The sequence below is a fragment of the Barbus barbus genome (genome assembly GCF_936440315.1).
Source record: "Barbus barbus genome assembly, chromosome: 33".
Taxonomy (NCBI): domain Eukaryota; kingdom Metazoa; phylum Chordata; class Actinopteri; order Cypriniformes; family Cyprinidae; genus Barbus; species Barbus barbus.
In genome coordinates, this window is record NC_136761.1 from 7,038,280 (window position 1) to 7,054,517 (window position 16,238).

Consider the following 16,238-nt stretch of genomic DNA (forward strand, 5'->3'; position numbering starts at 1 on the left):
GTGTTGGTGATTTTTTTTTTGCATGTTTGTCACTCTTCAATGTTTCAGATCAAACAAATTTAAATATTAATCAAAGATAACACAAGTAAACACAACATGCAGTTTTTTAAGGAAGTTTTTTTATTATGAAGGGAAAACAAAATCCAAACCTTTGACTAGGCCACTCCAAAGTCTTCATTTTGTCTTTATTCAGCCATTCAGAGGTGGATTTGCTGGTGTGTTTTGGATCATTGTCCTGCTGCAGAACCCAAGTTCGCTTCAGCTTGAGGTCATGAACAGATGGCCGGACATTGTCCTTCAGGATTTTTTGGTAGACAGCTGAATTCATGGTTCCATTTATCACAGCAAGTCTTCCAGGTCCTGAAGCAGCAAAACAGCCCCAGACCATCACACTACCACCACCATATTTTACTGTTGGTATGATGTTCTTTTTCTGAAATGCTTGTGTTACTTTTACGCCAGATGTAATGGGACACACACCTTCCAAAAAGTTCAACTTTTGCCTCATCAGTCCACAGAGTATTTTCCCAAAAGTCTTGGGGATCATCAAGATGTTTTCTGGCAAAACTGAGACTAGCCTTTATGTTCTTTTTGCTCAGCAGCGGTTTTCGTCTTGGAACTCTGCCATGCAGGCCATTTTTGCCCAGTCTCTTTCTTATGGTGGAGTCATGAACACTGACCTTAACTGAGGCACGTGAGGCCTGCAGTTCTTTAGATGTTGTTGTGGGGTCATGTGACCTCTTGGATGAGTCGTTGCTGCGCTCTTGGGGTAATTTTGGTCGGCCGGCCACTCCTGGGAAGATTCACCACTGTTCCATGTTTCGCCATTTGTGGATAATGGCTCTCACTGTGGTTCGCTGGAGTCCCAAAGCTTTAGAAATGGCTTTATAACCTTTTCCAGACTGATAGATCTCAATTACTTTCTTTCTCCTTTGTTCCTGAATTTCTTTGGATCTCAACATGATGTGTAGCTTTTGATGGTCTTTTGGTCTACTTCACTTTGTCAGGCAAGTCCTATTTAAGTGATTTCTTGATTGCAAACAGGTGTGGCAGTAATCAGGCCTGGGTATGGCTAGAGAAACTGAACTCAGGTGTGATGATAAACCACAGCTATGGTTTAACGGGGGGGGGGGGGGTTTGGGGTTGGCAACTACTTTTTCACACAGGGCCATGTGGGTTTGGATTTTGTTTTCCCTTCATAAAGAAAACCCTTCATTTAAAAACTGCATGTTGTGTTTATTTGTGTTATCTTTGATTAATATTTAAATTTGTTTGATGATCTGAAACATTAAAGTGTGACAAACATGCAAAGAAAATAAAAAAAATCAGGAAGGGGGCCAACTCTTTTTCACACCACTGTATATGTTTAAAATGGAATTAAATATATAGATTGTATTGAATGTTAGCTTGCTTGTTTTGATCTAGAGCATGATCTACTGTTCGTACTAGCAAGAAAATTCTGCTTCTAACCAAATATCGACGCCTATAGTTTCAACCATACAAGTTTGTGATGCTGAAACTATAGTTTCGGGAAAAGCAGAATTGTTAAACTGTGTTTAACAATAGTTGGTTAGTGATGTTTTTTAGAAACACACCCCAGAGTGGTAAGAGTGATATGAGAACGGGTTATATTGGTGCCATGACCCGGATGGGGATGAAGTTTAGGGCAGGCTAACTTGTAAACCTTACTCCCCTGACTTCAAGTGGTGCACAAGAGGCTGCAGTTTTTAGCATCCCTGTTAGCACATAGACCTCCTATGCCAGGTGACAGTGGTTCGAATCCCAAATCCCGTACTTTTGGCTTGGTATTCATCTGGATCTTAAGACTGTATCCTAACTACATGTGACGCGGTGCCACGACGCGCAATAAAAGGTATCTTTTCCATTTTAATCAGAGGTTTTGTCCTAACTAGCCGTGACAGAGACATATGAAATTTCTGTGAACTGTGAACTCATTTTCGACCGCGAACAATACAAGTGTGATTGTTTTTTACGACCATTTAGCTTTTTCACATCATCAAGTCCACTATTTTTTTTTTCCAGGTGGTTTTTTTTCATAGTGACTGCCTTAAAAGAGTTTCGTACCATTCCTATGGAGTAGCGATTTTTAACATTTCCAACCTTTTTTTTCTGTCTAAAATGACCGAACAACACCAGAGGGTAAATGATGTTAAAAAGGTTTGATATTTTTTAATTATATTATAAATTTATCCATATTGTTGCAAGTGCAGTGCGCTTACAGAGGGAGCCTGCCCACGCATGCTTTTGATTGGCTGTGATATTTCATTGATTCTTGTCGCGTCTGGTGTGTACACCCAAATTGCTTGTCACTGGAATCTTGTTGCGTCACATGTAATGAGGACACGGTGTAAGAAGCCTGGACACATTAATATTAAAATTGTGCTTATGTACAAGAATGCAGATGAAGAACCTAAAGGTGACAAACTTTAGATGTAGTGCCACGACCTTGGCCTCCCCTGCACTTGTGTATGATTTAGTGTAGTGTAGTGCCATTTAGTGTAGTGTATATGTGAGATGGACTTTACCCTCTTTAACCATCAGAAGAACCACAAAACCAATCTACAAAGAGCTACTCGCCACTGATGGGAAATTTCCAACAACAAGCTTGAAAATGTCAACCAGCTGTAGTTTCCCTGGCCGAGTGCACCTCTGGAACTCCCAGAAGCTTGATTTTGGGTGCTGACCGCCATATGACCACACGACCACCCGTCTCTCATCGACTGCACCAGTGTCCACAGAAAGAGAAAAGTCTCTCACTCTTCCTGATATGACTGCAGCTGAGAGAGCTTTATAGCACTGTCCAAAGAAATACTTGAGGTTTGAAGAGTAAGCACAGAAACCACTAACAACAAATAGACAAGAGGCAGTCTGTCTGTGTCAATACGGAACACACCACACTTCTGAAACTACAGGAGAAAGAGTTCAAACCATGAAAACTATGGATAGATGGGAAGAAAAGAAAAACAGAGGGAAAATAGTCATGAGAAGAAGCGATAGAGGAGATTATAAGAATTTGTTGAATTTAGGTTTTAGGGTAAAGCATTGGTTAAAAACTGGCACATGTATATCTATATATATATATATATATATATATATATAGATATATATATGTATGTATACATACATATATACATACATATACATACACACACACACACACATATATATATATATATATATATATTATTTTATTTAAGCCATTAAATATTTTATTTTATTTTATTTTATTGGCCATATTGTACGTACAGATATAAAATGATATAATTTTTTATTTTTTTTTAAACAGGAAATGCCAGAAAATAAAGTCAGGGAGTGGACTGGTTTCTGACGTGAGGAAAACCTGAACTCACATTACCTGTATGAACACCATTTGATTTCACTAACACTTAAATTAAAGTTGTTTACTGAAGATATTTACTGAATTATCAATTTATGTGGTAATAGATAAATAGACTATCTGATCTGACTATCTGATCTCTTGGGTAATAAAAATGTCTGGCTTTTCGTCAGATCAACCCATCCTGAGTTCGTCCCTCTTGTGTCTATTTCAAAACTTGAGGCAAATATTGACTGAGGTGTCTTCTTGGCTTGCCATAAGTTACTGCGGCTTTTCAATTCTCCTCTTGTTGTTTATTGCAGAAAGCATGAGGTGAAATGGAGCCTGCGGCGGAGCCCTGGCTCACACCCATACGGCGGTCCATACGTGTGATGACGGGCCCCGTGGATACAGTCTGAGTGGGGGCCAGAGAGGAGGTTCAGCCTGGGTCTCTTGTTTGTTCTTCAGGTCTTGGCTCCACAGAGGCTGGTGGTCAGACAGAAACCTGGGTCATACCTGGACTGTTCTCTGCCAGTGACCGGAGCCGTCTGCCCCGGCGGAGAAGCCCCCGAGGGGCTCTTCTTAAGACAGACCTGAAACCACACACATGACTAATAGCTCTGAGCTTTAGGAGGCTTTGTGGAACTTTGGTGTGAAGAGCAGTTGACCTCAGGGAGACGGTGAGAGCCGGAGGCGCTTTCTCAGTCACTTATTTTACCGAAGCAAGACCCTGGAGAGGAACCGGCTCCAAAACGGCCCTCGTACACTCTCATTATCTGACGAACCTAATGCTGAAATCCTTATGGATACCACAAGGACACACATGAGACTACAGCTTTCGTTTTGTTCAACTCTGTTGGTTTAAAGGGTCTCTGTGTTTGACAAAAGAAAAACATGGAAACAAGACAGTTGAAAAGAGCTGTGTTCCTCTTTTGATCCTTCTCCTCTGCTAGAAGGAAAAGAAAGCGACCACCAGTCAGCCTCATTTCCAATCCTCCCAGATTAGAGTTCCCTGTTTTAAACGTCTTATTATTCCAGTCTCTTTGTCCCAGTCCCCCTTCCCTAATTAGCGCCTGTTCTCTTTCATTCCCAGTCGTGTCTTGTTTCCACCTGTGACATAAAGAAAAAGTGTGAAAAAAAAGAGAAAAGAATGGTGGAATGAAGATGAGAAAGGCAAAGCGCTTGGCCCCACAACGCTAGAGCGGAGGGGAGGATGAAGGAGCTTGTCATGTCTCATCTGCGCTTGGATCCAGAGACACGCAGCATGGAAACACACACAGACTTGCGCTTCTGTGCAACGCGGATGCCTTTGAAAGAAGAAAGCGATGTGGAGAAATGAAACGGGGAGGGAGAGAGAAGCTCAGGTTTCGGCGTAGTGTTGGGTAATTCATTGTGACCCATATTTGTCCCGGTGTATAATTCAAGCACAGAGCTATCCTAATGAATCTCTAATTTCTGTAAGGGCATCAGAAATGCGTAATGTACCTTTTAAAGGCAACAAAATCTAAATAATTGACTCTGTTTACTTCCTCTTATTACTGTGTACAATCCATTTCTGCATGTTATTCCACAGAAAAAAAATTAATTTTCCTTTCAATTAGTGGCTGACGTCACCAAGCCCTTTTATTTTTCTACACCTTCCCTCCAACCACCTGTCATATAAAAATCACTTTTCACAATCCAATCATTTAATGATGAATGAAATCATGTCATCTCCTGTTTCAGAGAGAAATATATAATATATATTAAGGCAGTAAAATTTGTTGATTTTTGGTGCCATATAAGCTGTGTGGGTACTGGTTTATCAGTGCAGATTACATTTTTATGCCAATAGGTGGCAGCAAGTGGCTGTCTTTCTATGAGTGAGTTATTGAATCATTCGCTTATCCAGTTTGTTCAAAAATGCCACTTCATTCCTGAATGAAACAGCTAAGAGTCTTCATGAGTAAGTCATTGAATCACTCACTCAACCATTTTTTTAAAATGGCAATTTATTCCTGAACGAAAAAGCTATTAGTCTTTATGATTGAGTCATTGAATTATTCACTCACCAATTAATTTAAAACCGCTGATTAGTTTACGAACTAAACAGCGGACAGTCATTATGAGTGAGTCGCTGAATCATTCACCCACTGTTTCATGAACTACACAGCTGACAGTCCTTGAGAGGTAATCAATGAATGCGTCACTAAACGAGTTTTTTGAAAATGGCGATTCATTCCTAAACGAAATAGATAACAGTGTTTATGGATGAGTCATTGAATCATTCACTCACCAATTCATTTAAAACCACTGAATCGTTCATGAACTAAACAGCACGCATTCTTTATGGTTGAGTCACTGATTCATTCACCCAATGCTCATTAGTCAAAAATGCTGATTAGTTCATGAACTAAACAGCTAACCGTCTTTATGAGTGAATCATTAAATCATTCACTAATCAGTTTTTGTTTTGTTTTTTAAATGGAAACTCATTCCTGAACAAAACAACTAACAGTGTCATTGAAACATTTACTCAGCAATACATTTTAAACCGTTGATTAGTTTATGAACTAAACAGCAGACAGTCTTTATGATTGAGTCATTGAATTATTCACCTACCATGAGTCACTAAATCATTCACTCAATCGGTTTTTTAGAAATGGGAATTCATTCCTGATCTAAATAGTCTTTATGAGTGAATCATTGAATCATTCACTCAACCGATTCATTACAGAATGCTAATTCATTCATGAATGAAACAGCTGACAGTCTTTTAGTGAGTCATTGAATCATTCAGTAAACTGATTTGTTCAAAACCACTGAGTCATTCATGAACGCCACTACTGTGTGTTGCTCTGAGATGCAGTTATGCTGTGGGTTTGTTTGTTTGCAACTATTTTCATTGGCTGAGCAAAACTATTGTGTCGGAAATGTAATTTCTTTTTGATTGAACTGTTGAATAAAAACAATGAAGCATGTTTTAAAATGTAGTACTGATAAGGTAGCTGTGCAATATAAATGTAGATGTGACTTAATATATGACCTCCAAGACTGAATGCTGTCTGAAGCTTTTTTAACTTTATAAAAAGCAGAGGGGACAGCCACATTAAATAATAATCTCAACGTCTGTACCTAGTAACAGGTCTGGATGTTACTCTAAAGAGAAAGCGGCATAATGCATTCACATTCTGAGTGCTGCGGTTTCATAAACAGTTATTTCAACTCAAATGTTGCTGACTCACAGCATTTATAAACATTTGTACAATTCATAAGCATGTTGTATAAGCAGATCACAACCTTCTTGTGCCATGCCTTTAAATAAAGTGATTGTGTTTAACATTGACCGGTTTGTGGGCCTTGTGGCAGTGGGCCAGTGTAACTGGGTGTAAAAACCCAGAGAGAGGGAGCCGGGGCCGTGGCACTGACATTCCAGGCTGTTTTTGCCAGCTGCTGGCCTGGTGCCAGTGCATGCGGTCAGGCCATGTTTACATCTGTCTGGGCTTCAAGCAGCCACAGGTCTCAGAACAGCACAGTGGACTGAGACAGAGCAGAGGACGACACCCAGACTGTAAACATCAACCATACGCTGATGAACGTGTTGAAATCCAGCGGCCATGAACGTTGCTCCCCAGCCCTTCTGGTTTATTTTTCCTCTGGTTTATTGATTATTTTTTCTGGTTTGATCTTGCTAATGGATGCAGAACGAACGGTTAGGATTTGTGTTGATGCATGTCATGCATTAATACCTAGAATTCAGTTGTCTGTGCGTTTGTTAAACAATAGGTGGGGTGAGACCGAAAAAAAGGAAAGAGAGAGACAGAAGGAGGGATAATGTGTTATTTAAGTGTTAAAGCAACAGTTCACCCAAAAATTAAAATTCTGCCGTTACTTACTCATCCTCATGTCGTTCCAAACCCATATGCAACACAAAAAGAGGAATTTGAAGAATCTTCCCATAGCTCTTTTATATGTTTATATATGTCAAGAGACTAAAAAGCTTCTTAAACAGTCCTCATGATGCAAATCAAATAAGGTGCTTTTTGACGTCAGTGGCACCATAACAACACCGGTTCTTGTGTTTTTTGACCAAAGATCTTATTCCATATTAGTTTTTAGAGAGTTTATTCTTTCTCTCACACAAGCTATTGACTTCAGGGACTTGGAATAAAGCACATGAGTCATATGGACTGCTGTTATGATGCTTATTGATTCTTGGCAGATATGGAAAAAGCTGCATGAAGATTCTTCAAAAATTCTCTTTTTGTGTTCTAACAGCATACGCTTGGCAATGAGACTCTCGGGGTTTAAGATAAAAGGCAAAGGCAGATATACTGTAGAATAAAATTAGAATTATTGGAGGTTGAAAAATGATAAAGAAAAGAGTTTGTTCATCTTATTTCCATAGAGACCTGAGGGAAAGCACAAGAGGAAGCAGAGGGAGGGGGAGGCAGATGACTAAGGCGAGGCGAGGCATCATTTCTTTAGCTTTCTGTGATTCATCTGGGGAAATGATACCAGAGCGGATCAGAAGCTAGAGAAAGATGGAAGAGTGGCATGAAAGACAAAAAATAAACGATTAGAACAAAGCAGCTAAAACAAAAGCGAGACCGGCCAAGATTGTGATTCTCTCTCACACCTTTTAACTTTTTATTTCTCACTCCATGTTTTTCATTTCTCACTTCTGTATCACTTGGACTCATTTATTGCACTTTGTTCACCCAATGTTTTTGAAACGAGAAAAAAACTACATTTTAACACTTGAAGAAAGTGAGTGGTGCTTGCCCATACGAGAGTGGCCAGCATGATGCACGGGTGTTTGCCATGGCATTTTATATGTTTGCTAATGCGTTCTGGATGGTTGCTAGGTGGTTACTTAATATCCCAAATTATACGATGTTCCCCACCTCCATGCTCAATGATATGCTGATTTATAAATTTGATTCAGATCCTTCCTTTGGGAAGGATTTTTGCCCCATTTTATTGCATATCATCACTACTTCCAGTGCAGTGCAGTGTGTTGAAACTGTATTGCACAAAACTAAATCCTGAAGAAGTGTTATATGACAGGACAAAGTCCACCTTCACACTAAAGGTATTTAAAGCTGCTACTAAAACATTATATTTACTATAGTTAATAATGTATATAATATACTATAATATACTTTCTTACTACCACACATACTGCTCTCCACAAACCCGGAATATGAGAAATAGTAATAGCGATGCTTGTCTTGCCAGGTATTGAATGCAATCACTTTCAACATTAAGACTCAGCAAGATGTTTTTACTATTAAAATCTTTATTTTAAACAGGTTCATATTTATAGGTCAGTCTAAAACAACTGACATGCATGCAATCTAGCACTAAAGGGCAATATGAGACACTGGAGGTACCTAGCAAGAACACAATCAGTGTACAGTATTTTCAACACATTTACTTCGAAAACCTTAAATAGCATTTTGTAACAATGTTTTTAATATTTGGATAAACAGTGATCATGACACACAGATGATGCGTACAAGTAATGTGTTTGTCAAACATATGAAACATTGAGATATTATACAACAAATTTCATAGTTTCATAGATCAAAAGATCAGAAAACACCACCTTTTGAATGATTGAGAGGTATGAGGGATGAGAAGAAAAGAAAGGCTCTTCAAATAATAATAACATTCTGCAATTTACTCCCAGTATGTTTATTCTCCAGCTTTCCACTTCTCTGGATCATAAGTCTGCACAGCCTTTATTCCCATCTGCAGCATTAGTGGGTGAAGAGTGCCTCCTCTGGTCAGATCACTCCATTGACAGCTGCACACTATCTGACTGCGACTGCTGGTGTTGCTGCGGATCATATTTACGAGCTGGACAAACACAAAACAAGGATTTGAAAAGATCTTGGTTGCAATCTTACAAAACTACCATTAAAAAAATAATTGTGCCATGATGTTCTCTTCAGGTTCCAAGATCTAGTTCGATAAATGTTTTGCACAGATCAACTTTATCTGAAATAATTTGGACAAAACCTCACCTGTTGAGACATGGACACATGTTAGAACATTTAAAACATCACACAAATGTACTGAAATGTAAAACACATGTAAATGATAAACAAGTGTAAAATAAGTTTGGCATAATTGGATTTTTAATGTTTTTGAAATAAGAAAGTTGCATGCAAAATAACAGTTTTATAATTTAATATGTAATTTAATCAGCATCTTGTCACATAATCCTTCAGAAATCAGTCTAATATGCTGATTTGCTACTCAGTTATTAATTATTTGTTTTTTGAAGCATTATAAATGTCTCTACTGCCACGTTTGATCAATTTAACTGAATAAAAGTTGTTGTTTTTTTATTGTATTTACCCCATACTTCTGTATCGTTGTTTCCATAAAAATATTAAGCAGCACATCTGTTTTCAACACTGTAATAAATCATTCTTGAGTTGCAAATCAGCATATTAGAATGATTTCTGAAGATTGGGGACTTTACTGAAAATTCAGGAATGTTAAAAATATTCAAGCCAAGCCAACAGTTATGGAACTATTATAATAGAACCTAATGAAATGAGCTGAACCCACAGAGAGAATACATTTCCAGCTGTTGCCTCAGCCGGACCTTCTGCAGACTGTCGTAGAAGCTGGGCTCTGAGGAGCTGTCCACTGATGGAGGCAGAGTAAATATACGCATGATCTTCCTCTTATTTCTGGATCACAACAAAAGATTTATAATCATAGACGTGCTGTGTAACACAGACTACAATGGACTGACATCCACAGATTTGACTGATCGTGTGATGAATGAATATGTGATTAAATGGACGCTTACTTTCTGGCGTACATAAGCAGGGCGAAACTGACCAGAATAACCAGCAGGTAAACATTAGTGGCCTCATTCCAGGCTTCATGCACTGAATAATCCAAAGACTCTTCATCTGCCATCACCCCGTGCCCACCCATAAGGAGATTAGTATGCGTTTATTAAATATACAGAAGAAACTCTGATAACAAATGGATACGATGTTATCAGAAAACAGCGATGCAAAAAATTTACATCCAGTTCCGGATGAGTGCGTTTTACGATGCAGAGAACTTCAAAATAAAAGTCCCTGTGCAACCTCGCCTAGAGATAGTATTATTATTATTACTTTATATCTGAATTATTATTATTATTATTAAGTGTTGTTGTTGTATTATTGTGATCGGCTCTAGTAATTAAGCAACTGAATTCTCCAGCATCCCATATTAACATTGATATACTTAAATGTGTATTATTATTATTATATTACATATATATATATATATATATATATATATATATGAATGTTTATGTATGCACATACATATTTATTTAATATAATTATATTTATATATAATTACAGTTTCTAATTTAATACGGTTTTATTTATTTATTTATTTATTATTTTCCTTCCTCTCTCTCTCACGCCAAACTTCCGTGATTTCTCTTATTTTGCTTTGCTTCTTCTCCTTCTGCGCTGTAAACAGGAAGTAAAATGTAACTCGATAACTCATTGGTCGAATGTTCATGAGGCGTGTCGGAATACGACTCTCTGATTGGCTGCCCTTTAGAACATATGACTCTGAACTAGCCACTGCTGTGATATAAACATATGGAGTACAGCGACAGGATCAACTTTAACAATGTCGTTACGAGGCGTTTTGAAGCTTAGTCTCCGCTCAAATTTTGGGTTATTGGTAAGGTTTTTAAATTATTATATTGCTTTAAAGCAGCAATAAATCTAATGGCATGCAAGAAAACACACCTACACCTGTGTATCTTTCTGTAAATGTTTAAAATCAGTGCATTGTGATCATAAACATATCTATCGCTCTGAATAGTTGAACTTGGAAAGTGACTTCAAGTTGTTTATTAATATGAAATGTATATAATGCATGTTACAATGTTTCACAAGCCCTGTCCTTTGCAGTACTCCCTCACCCCAGCAGCAGCAGCAGCTCCTCACAGCAGGCCCAGCAGCAGCAGCAGCAGTTCAGAGCTCATCAGCCGGTATCCAGTGCCAAACAAGAAGAACCTGCCATTTGATATTGTGGAGCTGATGGAGGAGGTTGAACAGAAGGTTTGGCATCACATTTACATTGAAGTTCACCCCAAAATAAAAAGTCTCTCTTAAATTACTCACTGCATATCATTTAAAAAAATATGAAGAATTGTGTCTCGTGTCACTAGTAATAGAATATGTGCATGTTCATCTACAGGGAGGGTTTCTGCCCAATGTCTTCAAGGTTCTCGCCCATCGCCCTGCTGAATTTCGGGCTTTCTTCTCTTATTATAATGCCCTCATGAACAAGGAAAGTGGTATGTCCGTATGATGACAGTAGCATGCTTTATGGTAGTCAGTAGTTCTTTTTTTCATTATTAATACATCATATAATTTTTAGAATTTGTTTTTAATTAGCTTGCAACTGGAGCAAGATATGGATCAGATTTTTACTTTCATAATTAGGGTTAGATTTTGGGAAGTAATTCTGGAACGCTGTCATGTCCTGTAGTTTATCCATCAAAAAACTAATTTAAACATGATTTTGGTAGTTATTTTCTAATTATAATTAGAAACCACAGTGAATCTTTATACTTAAAACAAAAAAAAATGAGGGTGGAAATGACAAATGGTCAAAAAAGAGATGGTGACATGATAGGAGACGTACCTTATTTCATTCATTCTTATTAGTGCTGTCAAACGATTAATCGCATCCAAAATAAAAGTTTTTGTTAATATTATATATGTGTGTGTACTGTGTATATTTATTATGTATATATAAATGCACACACATGCATGTATATATTTAAGAAAAATGTTGTTTATATGTTAAATATATTTTTATATGCATATAAATGTATACATGTAAATACATATTTTCCAAATGTATACTGTATGTGTGTGTATTTATATATACATAAGTAAATAAATAAAATAAATAATTTTTCATCGTTTGACAGCACTAATTCTAATTATATTGTTTTACTTTTCTTTTTTTGCTTTTAATTTAAATTTGATGTTAAATGTAGATATTTGAAAGCTTTATGGATCCAAGGTTTATTTTATTTTTGTAACAGGTGGTCTGTCAAAAGCGGACCGGGAACTGATTGTGGTCGCGACCAGTGCTCACAATCACTGCTTGTATTGTGTGGTATCCCACAGTGCATTGCACCGCATCTATTCCAAAAAACCCATGCTGGCTGATCAGGTACATAAAAATGTCACAAAACATAATGTAAAACTGTTCAACACCCTCTCAGACTCAATATTCCAAGAATATTATAAATAATATGAGTGGGCTTCTAATTGATTTTACTGGTACTGTCTTGTCGCACAGGTTGCAGTTAATTACAGGGTTGCGGAGCTGAGCGCCCGTGAGAAGGCCATGCTGGACTTTGCTCTGACAGTCTGTAGGAGCGAAACAGTAACTGAAGAACATCTCAGCACCCTGGAGGCTCATGGTTTTGACCGAGAGGATATTTGGGACATTGCTGCCATTGCTGCCTTCTTTGCTCTGTCCAACCGCATGGCCCATCTGACTGACATGAGACCTAACGCAGAGTTTTACAACATGGCGAGAGTGCCGAGAGACAAAGCAAAAGCCTCTGATGGACAGGTCAAGGACGAATAGACTCATATCAGACTTTAGATTAAAGTTATATTTTTTTTTATAACACCAAATCTTTCAAAACTGTCAAATAATCATTAAGATAATTGTTAAAACACTGTTTTGCAAAAATATCACCCAAAGCTCCTTCTCTGACCCTTTCACTAATGTTTGCAAGCTTTTAAGTTTCTTTGAATACACTGTTTTTGTGTTAGTCTTCACAATGAGAAATTCATCCTTGTGGCCTTTTCGTTTACTTAAATTTGTTAGTCTTTCCCCGGGTTTCACAGACTTAATTCTGAGCTGTTTCAACTGAAAGAAACTTGCACTGAGCGATCTTAAAATATATCAATGCCTTTATTTAAATGTTTATTAGCTTCACTGAATAATAGAGCTGCTGATCAGGCCAACAAACCTTTTGAGAATTATTTTTACCATCTAAACCCATTTGCATCAGCGCTGAGATGAAGTGTTAACGCAGTGCTTTGGACTCATTACATTACTGTTTAACTGTTATGGGTTTCAATAGGTCTGAAATATTTTTAAACAGGCCATGCTGTATTTGAAATGATTTCTGTTGTCATGAGCTGGAAACATCACATTTGCCTGCAGCCGAACTTAAATATAAAAAGTGAAAACTGTTAGTGTTTTCAAGAGATTATAATTATGTTAGTCTGTAAATACTGGGCTGAATCTATCCAGTGATATTTCCATGATGTCTACTGAGGGTTTGTTGACTTGGAAAGAAAAAAAATGGCATTGTTAATATGTACGTGTGTTAAAATTACCATTAAATATTTTGAGAAAAAAAAAATTGTGACAAAATTCCTTTACAACATGCATTCACAAATTTGGTTTTCAAAAATAGTTTATTTGCTTTATTGTAATATTATAATTATTTATAAATTATATACACATCTATTTATAAAAAATGTCTTTTGGTTTTCCATTTGCCGTAATCCAATGTGTAAACACTAACTGAGATCAGGTTCATCTTCTGGTCTGTAAATCTTCAAACTGCAATAACAAAACACAGTGTATCAAAGCTGTGCAGTACAACAATTACAGCACGTTAGCAAATAATTATGATTGAAGATGGAGATTATTTATAGGATTTTCATTTGTATGAGCCATTATAAATAGATTTCCTAGATACTCAAAAATTACCTCATATGCTGGTGGAGGAGCACTCGGGACTGGACCGTAGTGTGGTGGAGGTGCAGCTGAGACCTGGTCGTAGGCTGGTGGAGGTATAGTTGGTACTGGACTGTAATTTGGCAGAGGCGAAAGTGGGACTGAGCCGTGTGCTGCTGGCAGCACGTACATGACTGAATTAATGGACTGTACCACTGCAGAGGGGTCCGGCTGGCCCATGTACACAATATGGTTGACAGGCAAATCTGCGTCCATGTAACTGATCTCGACATGTCTTGACTGAGAGAAAACCAACATATTTGTTACACAACTATGTGATTCATTATTTCAAGATGAGAAGATTTTAAGCTCTTGATGATGCTTACCTTTGCTTTGCAGCAACAGGAAGAGGAGGTTAAAGCAACAGTGACAGAAAAGATGAAGATGAGAGTATCACAGGCCATAAGGAGAAAGCAGGTCACACCCTGATAAAATAATAGACACACAGTGATTATGAACTAAAATATGAATGAAAAACCGGTTGCCAGATCGAAACAATAGAGGATGGGTTATGTCACATTGTTGTAGACTATCTGCATCACAATATATAAGCACTTTCATCAAAGTCTGGTAAAACAAGAGATTATTTTAATCTAGACATATATATTTTGTACATGTGTGAGTTTCAAAGCAACCACTTACCCAAGTGTAATAAAAGTGAAAGTGGAGAGACAGAGCAGCTGCTGCCGCATTGAAATAGCTGAGCATTTGTGAGGATTTGACCTATAGTACAGAAGATCTGGTTTAAAATAAAACCCATAAAGTTCCCCTTAAGCTAAATTATTACACATGTTTTAAAACTGACACTAACCAGACGTGGTTTACATGTGCTTGCTGCCGAGACTGTTAATACTCCAGTTAAAATGAACTGTAGAACAGAAACGGAACAGAATTCAGTATTTGTTCGCTGTATAATATTGTTCTGATATTAAAATGATGGACTTACGCTGATTGGTGCCCAGAGAAGAGAAAAACAAACATTCCAGATTGTCAAACAGAGTCCCAATAAGGCTAGCAATAGTTCCAAAATCTGCGAGACAAAAATATAAGACATAGTGCCTGTTTCTTCTGAATACTTCTCTTGATGTGGAACAGTGTGTTTTTACCCCCAAAGCCAATGGCTTGATCTTCAGGAACCTGGAGATGTCATACTGCTGTTGCTGGTATACTGGCACGGTTGGCATCATATCAGCGGGTTTTGGCATCTTTGAAAATAAAGAGAGTATCTTGTCTTTGCACGTCTTCTCTTTCTTGTCAGCCAAAGTTTACTGACTGTCTAGAAACCAAGTTTCAATGGATCATTCTTTCATTCTCAAAGCAGCGAATCAAGATTTTCCTGAAGAGTTGCTTAACAACAAAGAGAACGCGTTCCTATGGAGTTGCAGAATGTTGAGGGCTGCAACATTATCCTGTCAATCACAATCATATCCTATACATGACCAAAGAATGCTAGTCTGAATATCAACATGCTGTAATATGGCCATGAAACCACAGGTTGTCACAGATATATATATACAGAACATCATGATTGCTGTTAACTGAATATGTGATACCGTTTCTTTAACAGTTCATTTGAGTAGGCCATATGTAACTGGGTGTTTCTTGGACACTCAATCATGATTAATTATTATTAAATCACTTATAAATGTATTTTATGTTAGAAAATGTGCCAAATGTGAACATAGTCAAACCAGGGGCAAGGACAGTCCAGGCTGGTGCTGGTCCATCCAATCGCCATTACCAGAATATACTAATATGGTCTAGGGAAAAGTGGCAAAATAGGTGTTTACATATAGTTTATAAAGTGAATTTTTATACATTGACATAACATAATATTTATTTATTCACACGTGTAACAAATCCGCTTTAACCATAGTCTTACGATCTATGGTTAAAGAATATATGCAAAACAAATGGATGACTAGGAAATTATACCTAAACTTTACCACTACTAGCTACATTTGTAGTCAATTTTCCATCTGTTTCCAAGCCGCAATATTTCAATCAACAGGACATTAAAACGTTTAATGTGAAAAACACTTATACTGCCTTAATGTATTAAAACAGTGATATTAAAAGATCAAATTATGCACCTTGA

The 16,238-nt window shown here is 37.4% G+C and overlaps 2 protein-coding genes across 5 annotated transcripts; one reads left to right on the top strand and one right to left on the bottom strand.

The window, feature by feature from the left end:
• Positions 1 to 8,605: 8,605 nt before the first annotated feature.
• On the bottom strand, positions 8,606 to 10,405 carry LOC306853545 (small integral membrane protein 19). Its single transcript, XM_079391041.1, has 3 exons — positions 10,149 to 10,405; positions 9,902 to 10,026; positions 8,606 to 9,181 (listed from the first exon to the last, which is right to left on the bottom strand). The coding sequence occupies exons 1-3, from the start codon at positions 10,277 to 10,279 to the stop codon at positions 9,114 to 9,116; spliced, it is 324 nt and encodes a 107-aa protein (XP_079247167.1). The 5' UTR covers positions 10,280 to 10,405; the 3' UTR covers positions 8,606 to 9,113.
• Positions 10,406 to 10,797: 392 nt separating this feature from the next.
• Positions 10,798 to 13,751, top strand: LOC306853547 (uncharacterized protein). 4 transcript variants are annotated; one of them, XR_013782749.1, is made up of 6 exons: positions 10,798 to 11,035; positions 11,269 to 11,418; positions 11,558 to 11,657; positions 12,417 to 12,547; positions 12,677 to 13,402; positions 13,476 to 13,750. XR_013782749.1 is itself a non-coding variant. In XM_079391044.1 (5 exons), exons 1-5 carry the CDS (start codon positions 10,982 to 10,984, stop codon positions 12,968 to 12,970), a joined length of 729 nt encoding a protein of 242 aa, XP_079247170.1. In that variant the 5' UTR covers positions 10,915 to 10,981; the 3' UTR covers positions 12,971 to 13,751. The 4 variants fall into 4 exon arrangements, 2 of the variants coding, with proteins under 2 accessions (XP_079247170.1, XP_079247169.1); XR_013782750.1 differs by having other exon boundaries at positions 10,946 to 11,035; positions 11,254 to 11,418; XM_079391044.1 differs by having other exon boundaries at positions 10,915 to 11,035; positions 12,677 to 13,751.
• The last annotated feature ends 2,487 nt before the right edge of the window (positions 13,752 to 16,238 follow it).